The sequence below is a fragment of the Mustela erminea genome, chromosome 1, assembly GCF_009829155.1.
Source record: "Mustela erminea isolate mMusErm1 chromosome 1, mMusErm1.Pri, whole genome shotgun sequence".
Taxonomy (NCBI): Eukaryota; Metazoa; Chordata; class Mammalia; order Carnivora; family Mustelidae; genus Mustela; species Mustela erminea.
In genome coordinates, this window is record NC_045614.1 from 8,360,698 (window position 1) to 8,378,960 (window position 18,263).

General features: G+C 48.7%; 1 protein-coding gene across 1 annotated transcript in view; it reads left to right on the forward strand.

The window, feature by feature from the left end:
- Window positions 1-14,730: 14,730 nt before the first annotated feature.
- The window catches only part of LDLR (low density lipoprotein receptor), a 34,341-nt gene continuing 30,808 nt past the window's right edge, over window positions 14,731-18,263 (forward strand). Inside the window, exon 1 of the mRNA XM_032311523.1 lies at window positions 14,731-14,954. Coding sequence (XP_032167414.1) covers window positions 14,888-14,954 — 67 coding nt within the window. The 5' untranslated portion in view covers window positions 14,731-14,887. The remainder of the gene's footprint in view (window positions 14,955-18,263) is intronic.

Genomic DNA, 18,263 nt, shown 5'->3' on the forward strand with positions numbered 1-18,263 from the left:
TTATTTGTAAAGCGTTGCTCACCTTCCTTCCAGGTCGGGTGGTGTGGGTTCCGGTCCTGACCCAACCACTTCCAGGCTGTGTGACCTTGGGCTGCATTCTGCCCCGTCTCTGAGCCCACTGGGAGATGGGAAACCAAAAGATACTTGGGAGTGTTGTACTTCCTTCTTCAGGCATTTCTGTATTTTCCATGGTAATGGTAAAAAGGAAGATAATTTTGGTGACTCGGTTCTTTGAGTGGCAGACTTTGATCTTGGCTCAGGTCATGATTCTCAGGGTCTTGGGGAATAATTTTGAAGCCAAAAAAAAAAAAGAAGTGAAGGTAATCAGTAGGTGCTGGTGTTTGGCAGAACATCCACACATGGGGACCCGGGGACACATTGACCAGGATGAGGGTGAGAGGTCAGGCTGCAGGACCCCTGGCCCGGCTCCCGCATTGACCTTGGCCTAAGGTCGCAAAACACCAGAACCAGGCACCTCCACCAGCCCGAACTCCTGCTGTTTCGGGTTAGAGATCCTGCCTGCTCCCTCCCCACGCCCCAGCCAGACTTAGCTCTCAGCACCCATCTATCTGGGTAGTGCTTTCCCCTCCAACTCTGCCCTCTGGCCAATGTCTTCCTCCCCCACTTCTCCCAACATCCCGAGGGCGTGGGGGACTTTGTGCTTCGTTCCCATTTCACAGATGACACAGGTGGGGCGCAGAGAGGAGAGGCACTTGCTCACCACCACAAATCTGAGCCCAGATTTGGGAAACACAAGAGTCCTTGGGGACCAGGACCGGCCCTGGGTCTAGAGGAAAGGCCCCGGATCTAGAAGGTGACGGGAGGGGTGGGGAGTTGAGCAATGGGGGCAGACCTCTGTGTCCCCAGGGAAGCACAAGAGGCCTCAGGAAGACATGGTTGAGGATGTGCACGGGATGGCTCATGACTGCAATGTCACGTGGTCAGTGCATGACGGGAAGCCACAAAATGCCCTGACGAGGCTGGGACTGGGAGGGGGGCAGTCACAAAAAGCCAGACCAGGGCTCCTGGCTGGCTCAGTCGGTGGAACACATGGCTCTTGATCTCCAGGTCATGAGTTCAAGCCCCACACTGGGCATAGTTTGCTTTTTTTTTTTTTTTTTTTAAAGTCACTGGGTGACTCACTGGGTTAAGTGCCTTTGGCTCAGGTCATGATCTCAGGGTCCTGGGATCAAGCTCCATGTTGGGCTTCTCACTCAGTGGGGAGCCTGCTTCTCCTCCGGCTCCTCCTCCCCCCAGCTCAGGCTCTCTCTCTCTTTCTCAAATAAATAAATAAAATTAAAAATATCTGTATGTATACCCTTGGAGCTCCTGGGTGGCTCAGTCGGTGAAATATCTGACTCCTGATGGCTTTTGATCTCAGATCAGGTCTTGATCTCAGGGTGGGTCGTGAGTTTGCATCCATGTAGACATGGAGACCACAATAAATAAACACACACACATACACATCTTTTCTTCAGGAATTACTCTTAAGGAAATTATTAGAGATACAGTCAGAGAACAGGTACCATTTCCATTGGGTGGGAAAGCTCTATACAACACAATACTAACACCCCATTAAGGTTCATCCAGAAGACACTGAACAGACATTAAACAGCATATCAGAGGCATGAGAAAGGGATTAGATATGACACGAAGAGGGGGTAATGGATACAAATGGTACTGATCAGTGAGATTCGAATTATATCTATAGTCTCATTAATCATATTGTACTAATGTCCGAATGTTAATTTCCAGGTCCAGTAAAGCACTGAGATTATGGAAGATACGTAATGTTACCATTAATTGCACTTACCATTGGGAGAAGCGTTGATGGGACCACTCTGTACTGTTTTTGTAACTTTTTGTTTTAAGATTTTATTTATTTGACAGAGACACAGTGAGAAAGACAACAGAAGCAGGGGGAGTGGGAGAGGGAGAAGCAGGTTTCCCACCAAGCAGGGAGCCGGATGCAGGGGCTGAATCCCAGGACTCTGGGATCAATGACCTGAGCCAAAGGCAGACGCCTAACAACTGAGCCACCCAGGCACCCCTGTTTTTGTAACTTTTTTGAGTCTATAATTATTTCCAAAAAAGTGTTTAGAAAATTGGGGCGCCTGGGTGGCTCAGTGGATTAAGCCGCTGCCTTCGGCTCAGGTCATGATCTCAGTGTCCTGGGATCAAGCCCCGCATCGGGCTCTCTGCTCAGTGGGGAGCCTGCTTCCCCTTCTCTCTCTGCCTAGCTCTCTGCCTACTTGTGATCTCTCTCTGTCAAATAAATAAATAAAATCTTTAAAAAAAAAAAAAAGAAAGAAAATTGTATCAGTGGGGCACCTAGGTGGCTCAGCTGTTGGGTGTCTGCCATCAGCTCGGGTGGAGGGTCTGGGGTCCTGGGTTCAAGCCCTGTGTCTGGTCTCTCTGCTCGGCGGGGAGCCTGCTTCCCCCCACCCCCCACCTGTCTCTCTGCCTACCTGTGGTCTCTGTCAAACAAATAAATAAAATCTTTTTTAAAAAAGTTTGTATCAGTTAGGACAGTCTGCTGTAACAAACATCCCCATTGTCTAAAGGGTTTAAATCAACAAAGGGTGATTTCTCTTCTTCACATCTACCAGGTTGTGTTACTCAGGGACCCAGCAATATGTTGGCTCCAACATACCATGGGCCTCTATAATTGCCAAGCCAGGAAAATTGCACTTAGAGCATCCGCCTGAATGTGACCCGTGTGCCTAGTGTCCTTGGCTCAATCAAGTCATATGGCCACTACTAGCTTCAGTTGAGGACAAAAAGAACAATCCTTTGGGGGCCTAGAACAAGTTCAGTGAGTACCACACTGTGCATAGGAAATAATCCCATTTCATAATGATTTACATTGTATCTATATATCTGTCAATCAATTGATCAATCAATCCACAGTAGATGACTAAATTAAATATATTAAATAAATAACATATACATTAAGTAAATAATATATAGAACATGTAAATAAATATATATATACTGGATAAAATAAATATATAAATTTAAAATATATAAATAATATACACAGAAATAAATAATATATAATAAATACTATATATGTAGTGATGATATTGAGTAGACTGTGGATTACCTCTTGGCAATTTCTGAATCTTTCTAAGTTTTCTACTTTCCTAAAGTATTTTTCTTTTTTTCTTTTTCTTTTTTTAAGATTTTTATTTATTTATTTGAGAGAGAGAGAGAGAGATCGCAAGTAGGCAGAGAGGCAGGCAGAGAGAGAGAGGAAGGGAAGCAGGCTCCCTGCTGAGCAGAGAGCCCAAGGTGGGACTCGATCCCAGGACCCTGAGATCATGACCCGAGCCGAAGGCAGCGGCTTAACCCACTGAGCCACCCAGGCGCCCCTACTTTCCTAAAGTTTTTACATTTAAGCATGTGCTGTAATCCAAGACAATGACCAAATAGTTGGAATTTAGATCAACCTCAGGAGAATCGTCTTAAGTAGGAGATGATGAGGCTGAGACTTAGAGGAAGTAACAGCAGTGTTTTTCTAGCCCCAGACACTTGTGATTTCAGTTTTAATCTCAGAGACATTCTATCAAGCGGAATTCTTGTTTCCAAATGACATCAACCAACCTGGGTGGTTTCTGCCTCCAAAGAACAGTGGGTGTTGGATTCCTAGCCTGGCTCTGGAGTCAAAGTCCCGGGTGTGAGAATGCGATTGGCAGATTCCAGGTCACTTGCTCACATTCTTGTTCAAGGGATGCTGGGAAAGCTAATATCTGGGGCACCTGGGTGGCTCAGTGGGTTGGGCCACTGCCTTCAGCTCAGGTCATGATCTCAGGGTGCTGGGATGGAGTCCCGCATCGGGCTCTCTGCTCAGCAGGGAGCCTGCTTCCCTCTCTCTCTCTCTGCCTGCCTCTCCGACTACTTGTGATTTCTCTCTGTCAAATAAATAAATAAAATCTTTAAAAAAAAAAAAAAAGCTAATATCTAGCCTTTAGAATTTCAAAAATTGGAGGTGGGGGAGAGATCCACAAATGCAAGAACTAGGTTCAGACGCTGAATAGACAAAATAAACTTGGGGGCCCGGGGGGTCATAGCTTGAGAAAAGGGAGATCAGCTCTACCACCAACTTGCTATGTGACCTTAGGCAAACCTCTTTCCTTCTCTGAGCCTCTGTTTGTCTCTTTGTTAAAGGGGGCCTGAGTGATTTTGCATATATTTGCCTATGAAACAGATATTTTATACCTTTTTTAAAAGATTTTATTTACTGGGACACCTGGGTGGCTCAGATGGTTAAGTGTCTGCCTTCAGCTCAGGTCATGATCCCAGGGTCCTGGGATGGAACCCCATGTCCCAGCTCTTGCTCGGCAGGGAGCCTGCTTCTCCCTCTCCCTCTGCCTGCTGCTCTGCCTGCTTGCACTCTCTCTCTCTCCCCCTCTGTCAAATAAATAAACAAAATCTTGAAAAAGTAAAATTAAGGGGTGGTTGGGTGGCTCAATCATTATGCGTCTGCCTTCAGTTCAGGTTAGGATCCCAGGGTCCTAGGATCAAGCCCCGCATCAGGCTCCCTGCTGGCTGGGAAGCCTGCTTCTCCCTCTCCCACTCCCCCTGCTTGTGTTCCCTCTCTCCCTGTATCTCTCTCTGTCAAATAAATAAAATATTTTTTAAAAAATTTAAATTAATTTAAATTAAAAAATAAAATTAAACGAATGAGAAGTGCCTGAGTTGCTTAGTTGGCTAAGGTGCCAACTCTTGATTTCAGCTCAGGTCATGATCTCAGGGTCATGGGATTGAACCCCAGCCTGCTCTGCACTCGGGGCAGAGTCTGGTTCTCCCTCTCCCTCTGCCCCCCCCAACTCATTCTCTCTCTCCCTCTCTCAAATAAATAAATAAAATCTTTAAAAAATAAAAATAAGGGATGCCTGGGTGGCTCAGTTGGTTAAACTGCTGCCTTCGGCTAGGGTCATGATCCCAGGGTCCCAGGATCGAGTCCCGCATTGAGCTCCTTGCTCAGCAAGGGGTGTGCTTCTCTCTCTGACTCTGTCTGCCACTCTGCCTGCTTGTGCACTCCCTCTCTGTCTCTCTGAAAAATAAATAAATAAAATCTTTAAAAATAAAAAATAAATAAAATGTTAAACGGTGCAGCTGCTGCAGAAAACAATATGGTGGTTCTTCAAGCAATTAAAAATAGAATTACCAGCGACTGGCCAGCTGAGTCAGAAGTGCCTGAGACCCTTGCCCTTGAGGTTGTGAGTTCGAGCTACAGGCTGGGTGTAGAGATGACTTAAATAAAACTTAAAAAAAAAAAAAAAAAAAAAAAAAGAATGAGAAAGAGAGTGCTGTGATCGCAGGCAGCTAGCAGTACCCAGCACCTCTGTAGACAGGTGCCATGTCTGCAACCCAGGACCACGACCATGCAGGAGCGAGCACAGAGCCTGGGTTCCAGGCGGGGCGTTGGGGTCACCGAGCATCAGAACATGCAGAATGGGACGATCAGACAGGTCCGCGCCCTACCCCGCCCCCACGGGGATTCTGATGACCTTTCTCTTCCTGGATGCCCATGGGTTCCTGGCAGCCGGGTCGTGGGCAGCCTGAAAGAGGGCTGGGAGGCCATGCAGCCCTTGACTTCCATCCCGAGGCCAAGGCTCACCAAGGCTGACGCAAGAAGCTGTGGGGGCCAAGGTCGCACACGTGGCTTGGAGGAGATTGTCACAATATTTGGGGTTTTAGTCCCCTTCTCTTTTATTTCTTTCCCTTCCTCCCTTCATTCTCTCTTTCCTTCCCTCCTAGATATTCTTTCTTTTCCTTTCTTTCTCTTTTATTTGTGATCATGGCAAACACACATCACATAAAATTTACCATCTTCACCATTTCAAGCGCACAGTGCAGTGGCGCTAAGGACATCCACATCGTTGTGCAACTGTCACTGCGTTGACCTTCAGAACATTTCCATCTTCCCAAACTGAAACTGTCCGCATTAAACACTAACTCCCCCTCCCCCTGGTACCCACCATTTTCCTTCTGTCTCCATAAATCTGACTCCTCTAGGGACCACCTATAAATGGAATTGTCCTTTTGTGAATGGTTCTACTTTTTTAATTTTTTTCTTCTTTAAGATTTTATTTTATTTTTATTTTTTAAGATTTTATTTATTGGGGCGCCTGGGTGGCTCAGTGGGTTAAGCCTCTGCCTTCAGCTCAGATCATGATCTCAGGGTGCAGGGATCAAGTCCTGCATAGAGCTCTCAGCTCAGTGAGGAGCCTGCTTTCCCCTCTCACACTACCTGCCTTTCTGCTTACTTGTGATCTCTCTCTCTATCAAATAAATAAATAAAATCTTTAAAAAAAAAAAAGATCTGATTTATTTTTATGACAGACACAGCGAGAGAGGGAACACTAGCAGGAGTGAGAGACGGAGAAGTGAGCTTCCCGCCCAGCTGGGAGCCTGATGCGAGGCTGGATCCCAGGACCACGGCATCATGCCTGACCGAAGGCAGATGCTTAACAACGGAGCCACCCAGGCGCCCCAATATTTTATTTATTTTAGAGACAGAGCCGGGCGGGGAGGAGAGGCAGAGGGAGGAGACGGAATCTCAAGCAGACTCCTCGCTGAGTGCAGAGGTCAACGTGGGGCTCAATTTCACAACCCTGAGGTCACAACCTGTAAATCAAGAGCCAGATGTTCAACCGAGTCACCCCATTGCTCCTTGTTTCACTTTTTTCTGAATCACACGAATAGGACACATCCCATAAGGCGTCAAACATCATAGGACACAGCGAAAGGCACTTTCCCACTTGCCTCCTGAGATTGGAACCCAGGGCTATTTGTGTCCCTGGATGTAACCACAGACTTTGGACTGTCGCAGGCAGTCTGGACGGGAGTCCCCACCTCCATCCATCTTCGCTCCTGCCCACAACTGTCCATCAGTCCCGGTTCTTCAGGAGTCCTAGAAATCCACGGACACAGTCTGCTCTTAGCTATACAGCCCACGTGACCACCTGGGCGGGGAGATGCGAGCCCAGCTCCGCCCTCCAGAGGCTCGTGCCTGGCAGGCCACATACACCCGGCCCTTTACACCAAGAGCAGACTGCTGCTAAAGGAAAGCCTGATCTTGACCTTTGGGTCAAGACCCCATGGCCTCTCAGTCGCACCCTAAGTACCTCACACAGGCTCTTCCTTCTGCCCGCATTGCCTTTCGTTCAGCCAGGGCCTTCTCGTTATCCAGGCCTTCGCTTCAATGCTCCCACGCTCCGAGAAGCCTCCTTCCAACCCCACCTCAGCTCAGCCCAGTGGTGTAAGGCACGTGGCTAATATTATCTATCTTGCTCCAGGTGGTGGCTACACAGATGAGTAGATATAAAATAAACCTATGCAGGGACACCTGGGTGGCTCAGTCCATTAAGCGTCTGCCTTGGCTCAGGTCGTGATCCCAGGGTCCTGGGGTCGATCTCCACATCAGGCTCCTTGCTCAGTGGAGAGCCTGCTTCTCCCTCTCTCTGCCGCTCCCACACTGTTCGTGTTCTCTCACTCTCGCTTGCTCTCAAATAAATAAATAAAATCTTAAAAAAAAAAAAGTCATAAAAGAGGCACCTCCCACACTAGCCACTCCTTTTTTTGTGTTACCACAAATTTGGTTATGAACAACCACCTCGTTGATTTGTTTCATGCTGTCTCCCCCCACTGGAACCTGAGCTCCTGGGGCGGTGGGAACTTTGCGTTGTTCCTCTGGTGTCCTCGGCACCTAGAACGTTCCTGAGAGAGAGCAGACGCTCGGGAAAACCTTGTTGAATGAGGAATAACTACAAGGGCACGGAGACCCAGAAAGAAATGGTTTGTCCAGAGTCCTAGAATTGACATAATGGAGACATAGAGCTGACTTCCCACTTCTGGACAGATTTCCAATACCTGTGAAGCTTCCCAGGGTCTTCCAGATCATTCCAGATAGGCCAAAACTATTCAGAAAACTCTCCATGTGTGGGCAGGCGGTCTGTAAGCAACGCGCCTCATGTGGTTATGTTGCAGAAACTATGACGGGGCGGGGACTGTTCATGACTGAACTTTCCACTTCAGGATTCACGAGGATTGATAACCGGTGGGTGAGTTAAATATAAAATATATCGGAAGAGGTGCCTGTTCTCCCAGCCCGCCCCTCAACTCTTGCCCAGGGCTCTCTCTCCCATCCCCAACCCATGACCTGTTTAATGAGTCATCTGCCCAAATTACCTCTTGGATCCAGCCGCTCTCAGCTCCCAGGGCCTCAGATGCTTCTGACTGCCCTGGAAATAGTTTCCTTCATTCGAAGGGCATGCCAAGGCCTCGAGTGTCCATCCTGGACTTCCACACATGTGTCCCACCCTTCCGCCAAGCTCCCTCCGTCTCCACCTCACTGTCTGGCCCGCCATTATTAGACAGTTTGGGGTTGACAGAAAAATGGAGCGGAACATGCAGAAATTTCTCGTATACCACTGCCCCCCACACAGGCACAGCCTCCCCACTATCAACAGCCGCACCAGAAGGGTACACTTGTTACGACGGATGAACCCACGCTGACACGCCATTATCACCCAGAGCCCATGGTAGACACGGCAGTTCATTCTCCATGGGGTATAATCTGTGAATTCAGACAAAAGTATGACATGTCTTCTGTAATATAGAATAGAGCCACTGGCCTACACAACCTGTGTGCCCCATGTACATCTCCTCTGCCCCCTGCCGCCATGACACCTGGCAACCAGTCAGGGGCTGGCCATCTTCATAGTTTTGCCTTTTCCAGAATGTGGTAGGCACAGTTGGAAGTGTACAGTATGACCTTTCATCGGACCAGCTTCTTCCACTTGTTAAGAGGCATTGATGGTTCCTGCATGTCTTTTCATGGCGTGATAGCACATTTCTTTTTAGTACGAACATTCCATTGGTTGGACATGTCATGGTTTATTTAGTCATTTACCTGCTGAAGGACATCTTGGTTGTCTCCCAAGTTTGGGGCCATTATGCATAAAGCTGCTATTAACATCTGCCTGCAGTTTTTTGTGTGGACTTAAATTATCATCTCATGTGGGAAGTGTCAAGGACCGTGATGCCTGGGCCATATGGTACGAGTGTATTTACTTTTAGAAGAAACTTCCAAACTATCTTCCAAAGTGGCAGCTTCATTTTGCATTCCCACCAACAATGAATGAAGGTTCCAATTTCTCTACCTCTTCACCAATACTTGTGAATTTCTGGTTTTGGCTTTTTTAAGATTTTTATAATAGCCATCCTAAGGGGTGTGAGGTACGAGGCATCTCGCTGTCATTTTGATTTGCATTTCCCTAATGATTAGTAATGAATATCTTTTCATGCCCTTATTGGCCATTTAAAAAAATTTGGGGGCAGGTGCCTGGGTGGCTCAGTGGATTAAATCCTCTGTCTTTGGCTCAGGTCATGGTCTCAGGGTCCTGGGATCGAGCCCCACATCAGACTCTCTGCTCGGCGGGGAGCCTGCTTCTCCCCCACCACCCTGCCTGCATCTCTGCCAGCTTGTGATCTCTTTCTCTCTCTCTCTCTGTCAAATAAATAAAGAAAATGTTTTAAAAAATTTTAAGATTTTATTTATTTCTTTGACACAGAGAAAGAGAGAGAGAGAGAGAGCACAAGTTGGGGAGTGGCAGCAGAGGGAGAAAGAGAAGCAGGCTCCCTACAGAGCAGGGGGAGCCTGATGTGGGACTCAATCCCGGGACCCTGGGATCATAACCTAAGCCAAAGGCGGTTGCTTAACCAACTGAGCCACCCAGGTGCCCCCCCAGAAAAAATTATTTTAAGATTTTATTTATTTGACACAGAGAGAGAAAGAGACCATGAGCAGGGGCAGCAGCAGGCAGAGGAAGAGGGAGAGGCAGGCTCCTGCAGAGAAGGGAGCCTGATACAGGGCTCGATCCCAGGACCCTGGGATCATGACCTGAGCCGAAGGCAGACATTCAACTGACTCTGCCACTCAGGTGCCCCTTACTGGTCATTTTTATGTCTTCTTTGGAGAAATGAGTATTCAATTCTTTTTCTCATTTTTAAAATTGGAATGTCTGTTTTACTGTTGAGTTGTAGGGACTCTTTACGTATATTGGATGCTAGACCCTTATAGATACAGGATGTGCAATTATCTGGTCTGATGCCGTACATTGCCTTTTCATTCTGTTGAGAGTGTCCTCTGAAGCATGATCGTTTTCAACTTTTCTGAAATCCCCCCCTATTTTTTTCTTTCATTGCCTGCACTTTTGGTGTCACATCCAAGAAATGATTGCGAAATCCAGTGTTATGAAGACATATTCCTATTTTTTTCTTCTAAGAGTTTTATAATTTTAGTTCTTCCTTTTATGTCTTTGTTCCAGTTTGAGTTAATTTTTGTACCTGCTGAAAGGAAGACTTGTCCAACTACATCACTGTGCATGTGAATATCCAGTTTTCCCAACACCATTTATTGAAAAGACCGCCCTGACCTCATTGAATGATCTTGGCGCCTCTATAAAAACTCATTGGGGTCGCCTGGGTGGCTCAGTGGGTTAAAGCCTCTGCCTTCAGCTCAGGTCATGATCCCAGAGTCCTGGGATCGAGCCCCATATCGGGCTCTTTGCTTGGCGGGGAGCCTGCTTCCCTTCCTCTCTCTCTGCCTGCCTCTCTGCCTACTTACGATCTCTGTCTGTCAAATAAATAAATAAAATCTTTACCCCCCCCCAAAATAAATAAATAAAAACTCATTGGACCAGATATGAATGGTTTATTTCTGGGCTATCCATCCTAGTCCTTTGGTCTATTTGTCTGTCTTTATGCCAGTACCATAGTGTTTTGTTTTGTTTTTTAAGATTTTATTTATTTATTTAACAGAGAGAGAAAGAGAGAGAGATCACAAGTAGGCAGAGAAGAAGGCAGGGAGAGAGGGGGAAACAGACTCCCTACTGAGCAGAGAGCCTGATGCGGGGCTTGATCCCAGGACCCTGAGACCACCACCTGAGCTGAAGGCAGAGTCTTAACCCACTGAACCACCCAGGCACCCCATCTGACTTTGTTCTTAAGATCATTTTGTTTATTTGGGGTCTCTTGAGATTCTATATGAATTTTAGGGTGAATTTTTCTATTTCTGCTAATAACATCATGGGACATTTGATAAGGATTACACTGAATCTATAGAGTGCTTTGGGTAGTGGTGACACTAACAATATGAAGTCTTCCAATCAATGAACCTGTGATGTCTTTCCATTTATTTGTCTTTTAAAATTTTTTTTAAAGTTTCTGTTTATTTATTTGACAGAGGGAGAGAGTGTGTGAGAGCACAAGCAGGGGGAGCAGTAGGCAGAGGGAAAAGCAGGCTCCCCAGCTGAGCAGGGAGACCAATGCAGGGCTCGATTCCAGGACCCCAGAATCATGACCTTGAGCCAAAGGCAAGCACTTAACTGACTCAGCCAGCTAGGCACCCCTGAATTTCACTCAGTAATGTTTTTTAGCTTTCAGTGTGGAAGTCTTTTTTTAACATTATATTTTATTTGTTTATTTATTCATTCACTTATTTATTCATTTATTTATTTACTCTTTTAGTGAGCCCCTGAAGGCAGAGGTAAGGGACAGAGGGAGAGAGAAAATCCCAATCAGACTCTGCTCTGGGCACAGAGCCCAACATGGGGCTTGATCTCACAACCTGAGCAGAAAGCAGGTGCTTAATGGACTGAGCCACCCAGGCGCCCCCATCTGTTATATTTGAAAAAAAAAAAAAGACTATCGGCTGGGGATCAAAGTTGAGTTCTGCATTATCAAAATCCTAACAAAAGCGGAATTCAGAAACAGTGCATCTCTGATACGGCAGCCTTGCCAATGATAATTCCTTTATTTTCCCTTATTTTCATTACCTTACCAGAGCCAGGCGCTGGAGATGGAAGTCAGGGCCTCTGGTCTCACGTGGCTAATGGGCGTCTGATGGAGATAACTGAAGGCCCAATAGAGTCAGGTCCTTGATCACACCTACGGGAACACGCCAAGGTCCCCATGAACACTTACCTCTCTGCAGACTTCTGAGCCAAAGGGCAAGCTGCAGCTGGCATGGCTCACTTCTGGCAAAAGGCCAGGTGCCTCTGGGCAGAGGCTCATTCTGGTCTGAGCCTCCCCATGAATTAGAGGTAAAAACCAGGACAAGGCAGGGTGTCCACTGGAATGAGGATTATGCAAGCCCGGCCACTTTCAAATGAAATGGATTCTATGGAAGGATTTTTGTTTGTTTGTTTAGAAAGCTAATATTAAAAAAAACCAAAACACCTAATATTTATTATTAGATTGAAGGTGCAATACAGGTTTCAAAAAAATGTGGCAGTGTTGGGGCGCCTGGGTGGCTCAGCGGGTTAAAGCCTCTGCTTTCAGCTCAGGTCATGATCTCAGGGTCTTGGGATGGAGCCCCGCATCAGGATCTCTGATCAGCAGGGAGCCTGCTTCCCCCTCTCTGTCTGCCTGCCTCTCTGCCAACTTGTGATCTCCCTCTGTCAAATAAATAAATTAAATTAAAAAAAAAAAAAGTGGCAGTGAGAATACCAGCATAAAAACAAGAAATTTGAGGGGTGCTTCTCGGGCTATCAACACAGCATGTGACTCTCGATCTTAGGGTTGTAAATTTGAGCCTCACATTGGGTGTAGAAAATGACTTAAAAATAAAATCCTCAAGAAAAGGGGCGTTTCGGGGCACCTGGGTGGCTCAGTGGGTTAAGCCTCGCCTTGGGCTCAGGTCATGATCCCAGGGTTGTGGGATGGAGCCCCGCATCGGACTCTCTGCTCGGCCGGGAGCCTGCTTCCTCCCTCTCTCTCTCTCTCTGCCTGCTTCTCTGCCTACTTGTGATCTTGGTCTGTCAAATACATAAATAAAATCTTTAAAAAAAAAAAAGAAAAGGGGCGTTTCACGTTTCCGTCATTTAGGTGTCTACCTTCAGCTCAGGTCATGATCCCAGGGTCCTGGGATGGAGCCCCGAGCTGGGTTCCAGCCCCGAGTTGGGTTCCCTGCTCAATGGGGAGCCTGCTTCTCCCTTCCCTGCAGCTCCCCCTGCTTGTGCGCTGTCAAATAAATAAGTAAAAATCTTAAGAAACGAAACAAAACAAACAAAAACCCACAAATTTTCCTAGGTAATTGCTGATTATCTCATTTGACCCCCTCACAGAACCTGCCTAGTAAAAAAACAAGCATTATTTCCTCCCCTTTCCACCTTGGAAAAGCTCATTTACTCACCCAGGGTCTGCCTGATTCTGACGCTGGGGCTCTTAACTGCTCTTTCTTACTCTGGATTAATCACCCCCTCCTTTTTTTCCCCTCTGAGGGTTCAGTTGTCCCCTTTCTACCTCTTTTTTTGCCTCCTCTGGGGGGGGGGTTCCCCAAAAGCCTGCTGAGAGATTAGTACATTCAGCCAAGCTCAATCTGTAAAACTTCAGAGGACTTTACTCATTCCTGGGGGATCCACCCAAGATTTGCCAGAATCTTGCCTGAACCTTTTATGGGGTTCAGGCAAGATTCTCACAGGTGCCTTTTTGGCAAGGGGTCTTGGAAATTTCATGAATCCCAAAGGAGACTGATTCTTTTTTTTTTTAAGGCTTTTTTTTTTTTTAAGATTTTATTTATTTATTCATGAGAGACAGAGAGAGGCAGAGGGAAAAGCAGGCTTCCCCCTAAGCAGGGAGCCAGATGTGGGACTTGATCTCAGGACCCCGGGATCATGACCCAAGCAGAAGGCAGAGGCTTAACCATCTGAGCCACCCAAGAGCCCAAGATTTTATTTATTTGACGGAGACAGAGAGCATGCACAAGCAGGGGAAGCAGCAGGCAGAGGGAGAGGGAGAAACAGGCTCCCCATAAACAGAGAGCCCAATGAGGAGCTAGCTGCTGGGCTGGATCCCAGGCAGAGGCTTTAACCCACTGAGCTGCCTAGGTGCCCCCAAGACTCTGATTCTTAAAAGCTGTTTTCCATCAGCCCTCTGTGATTAAGGCAATCAGGTTCAACTCTAAAAACTGTTTTATTTTGATTTTTTAAAAAAAGATTTTTAAAATTTATTTGACAGAGAGAGAGATCACAAGTAGGCAGAGAGGCAGGCAGAGAGAGGAAGGGAAGCAGGCTGCCTGCCGAACAGAGACCTCCAGCTTGGGGCGATCCCAGGACCCTGAGACCAGGATCAGAGCTGAAGGCAGAGGCTTAACCCACTGAACCACCCGGGCACCCTTATTTTGATTTTTGCTTTGGGGAGAGGAAGCAGCAGCCTGTTTAACAGTTTCTCCTAAAAGAACAAATCCGTATTTATGTCCAGACCCCGGAAGGATAAATTGATTTTAGAGATGCTTTCGCTGGTATTCATCCAAGTGCTGGATCCCCCAAGACAAGATCAGTTTGGGGCTGAAATGTTTGTGAAGATTTTATTTAAATTCTCACCGAGTCCTGTTTAGACCAATTCTGAAGAATCGTCTCAAAACTATACGGGATTAAACTCAGTTAAAATCTATATATACGATTCCTAGAAAGGAAAAAGCAAGTAGAGAAAGGAGGGGGTAAAGTTTCTGACGTCTCGTTTTTCCGTTGGAGGCAGAGGGGAGATAGATGGTCGTTAGCCTGTTAGATGATCTGGAAGCAAGTTTTGGGAAAGACTGGAATCCGAGTCAGAACTTCAAGGGTTAACCAGCCCTAGTCGCATCGGCCGTTCCAAACTCCTCCTCTCGAAACTCCTCCTCCCGCAGTGAGGCGAAGATATTCGAAAATCACCCCACCGCAAGCTCCTCCCCCTGCGAGGAAACTCTCCTAGAAATGCTGCAAATGACTGGGGCCCCGCGTGCATTTGCCACCCGACGGCTCGAAGCCAGCCTTTCCCGCACGGACTTTACGGACCGAGGCCGGGGCTGGCGCTTTCGAGGGCGGAGGCTGGGAGCATGAGACCCGCGGGCTGGGGGCTGTGCTGGGCCGCCGCCCTGCTCCTCGCAGCTTTGGGGGCGGCAGGTAAGGCTGGCTCCAAGCGTCCGCGTGCGATGGGGTGACCCCCCGCCAGAACTTGGGGAGCCTCTTTGGTAACTCTGGGAGCTGCGGAAAACCACCCCATCCTTGAAAGATGTGTGGGAAAACGGCACGAAGTCTCGTCCAAACGGCTGGAGGGAGTGTTGAAGGGACTGCGAGGGTTTGGGGATGTGGGGAGGTCACGAGAAGCAGGTGAGGCTTTTCCCAGGAGTCTCCGCCAGATGGGGGGACCCCCTTCTTCAGAGCGGGCCACACGGGGCCCACCAGCCGTAGGGAGGCAGGGACGCCCCCACCGAGTTGTTCTGGGGTGAGGACTGCCACCCCAGCCACCTCGGGGGCTCAGCCTGGGGGGGTTCCCTGCGGGCGCCCTCGCGTCCCGCCGCGGACAGAAACGCCCCAGGCGGCTCAGGTGGCTCTGTAACCCTCTAGGGCTGCCCCGGAGCCCGGGGTCCGAGGCGTTGTTTCCTCACCCGCGCCGCACGCGCGCTTCGGCCGTGGCCACCGCCTCCAGCCCCGCCTCCGGCCCCGAGGGCCAGTCCCCGGGCTCCCATTGGGCGCGGTCGGAACACGCGAGCCTCGAGCCACTCCCCTTGGCCAATAGGGGGCGACAGCTGCGGCAAGGCGGGGGGCGCGCGGGGCGGGGCTCGAGGTGAGGCTGGGGACTCCCGCTGCCCTTGGCTCAGGTGAGGCGACCGCCCGCGCGTTCCCTGGGGTCCGTCCCGGTTGTCTGTCACAACAAAGCGGGCGACGCGTCCCGGGCCCCCGAAGTCGCCTCCGCCAGCACAGGCGAGCCCCTTTTGTCCTGGAGGCCGCCCTCGTTGCCCCGGCCTGGGTCGAATTCACCTACGCGCCCCCAGGCCACCCTCAGGGCCTCCGTTCCTCCCCGAGCCGAAACGTGGCCTCCGAAACGCCCGCCCCTCCTCGGTCGCCCCCGAAGGGAAATTCGCGGAGACCTTCCACCGGGGCAGGGGCCGGGGAGGCGACAACGTCGGACGGATCCCTCAGGGTGGCCTTTTTTTTTTTTTTTCAGAAGCTCTGAATGGGTTTAGTTGAGCGAGGCTAGTTGGTGCTAGCGGTCCTGAGTGACCCGGTGGCTCTAAGGGAGTTGCCGGAGGCAATTGACCTCGCCCTGGATCTGAGATAAATGGTTCATTTCCTACTTAGAACCCGAGTAGCCCGAAAAGAATTGGGATTCTCAGATAACAGGATTGTGGGAAACTTTTTGTATTGACGGGAGGGGACGGGCGGCTTTGTGCGGGGAGTTGTGACCTCCTGGATTTCCTATCAGTGACCCATCAGTTTTCCCTGAGGTTGCTGCTGAGGGTTGTTGCAATTAACTCCGCCACCCAGTAGCATGACGAGGGGGGAGCATGGCTTGTCAAGAGGCATTTAATTGACTTGTATTTCAAACGCTGATGGACTCCATCCCTAAGAGGAGATGATGGCAGTCGGGTCTTGAGCAAGATGCGGCTGCTTGCTTTAGTTTCCGCTCTCCTTGGGGTTCTGATACAACTGCAGGAGGAGCAGTTTTGGGAAGGGCCAGTGGGACCGGGCTGCTTAGCCCTTCAAGCCCTGACTGGGATTCTAGTCTTGTCCAGAGCTGCTCTGGGGTCTGCTGCTTGAATTGTCCAATTTTGGGGTTCCTTTGATGAGCTGTGCCCCCCAAATTGGAAATGCACCTCCTGAAAGCTCTCTCTTTCGATCCTCTCGGCTCTTCATTTTTTCATCCCTGAGAGGAACTCCGGGCAGTGATGCCTTGAGCAGAATGTGTTTGCTTTACTTCACTTTTCTCTCAGTGAGTGGCCTCCTGTGTTCTCAGGGAGGCTCTGAGTCCTGATGTGTTCCCCAGACTCCTGAGGGCCAGAAGCTACTTTTCTGGTATTAACAGCCCTGGCTGCCCCAGTGTGCTCCTTAGCTGTCTTTAAAGCATTTGGGGGGTGGGGGGGGTAGGAGGGGGATGGGATTTCTTGTTCTTTTTCCTTGGAAATGGGAGTTGTTGGAATCTGGACTGCATGCCTTCACTTAGCCAGATCAAAACCACTTAACAGTTGTGCGCGGAGTATCCCGTATGCCCAGGGCACACCCAAATTCAGCAAAGCAGAGCATCTTGCTAAGAGCTGTGTCTGTTTCAGCAACACGCCCTGGGGAGATTCACTGGTCATTGCTGGGCACACTTTTCTTGCAGGGCAACACTGGAGAAAGGGAGAACTTATTCTGAGACTACAGACCTTTAAGGGGAATTATGTGGATCATTCTGCCTTTCCAGGATATTCCGGCTCTAATCTGTAGGATTCCTCCCTTGATAAGATCCTAATCTAGATGCCTTTATTGCTTAGGGCTTTGATGGCCTTCATATCCCTTGTTAAGCACAGTAGTAGCGCCCGCACTTTCCCTCCCTGGGCTGTGAGGCTCTAATCTGTAGGATTCCTCCCTTGATAAGATCCTAATCTAGATGCCTTTATTGCTTAGGGCTTTGATGGCCTTCATATCCCTTGTTAAGCACAGTAGCAGCGCCCGCACTTTCCCTCCCTGGGCTGTGAAGGACGTCACATTTGTTGATAAGACACTGTGGAAGTAAGCAGCAAGGAACCATCACAGAAACAAAGCCCTCCCCAAAGGAGCGGATCACAAAATCTTCCACTGAGATCACGCCTGAGGAAAATGCCTTGGCATCTCCTAGTTTGGAAAAACACACTGGCAAATTGATTTCTCATTCGAATTCCGCTGAGTCTGTTAGCCCCAGCCATTTCTTTTTTCAAGGAAATGATTCTGTCTATAATTTTTGATTCTCCTGAGGAACATCTTCAGTAGCATGGGAAAGAAAACATAGAAAGCATTTACCACCTCATTTGCATGCTGGAGAAAAAGCAGAACTGGGCAGTCTCCTTTTCTGTTTCAATGACCTTGTTCCTGGCTTGTCGTGTGTGACAGGAGAGACTTAAAGGCTAGAGTTTAGAGATTTAGGTACTTGGGGAGGGGTGTGGGTGTGTGTGTTTTCTGTGTAATTTTAGGCATCCCCAGCATGAGGAGATAGTGGAGTGGGCGCTCCAGTTTGCTTTTACTGGAATTCAAGTGAAACCGACAAGTAAAACACAAACCTTGCTTGTCCAACAGGGAGGAAGCCCTGAAGTTTCCTCGGGTGGTGAGGACTGGCTCTGTCCCCTTGCCCAGAACGGTGTTGTCTGCTGTGGGGACACTCATCTGATGTCCTGTCTCTTGGCACTTGCTGTTCCTGATCCCTGTCCCCACTAGCAAGGCCATGGGATCAATTAATTTCCCAGCTGACTGTTGCCT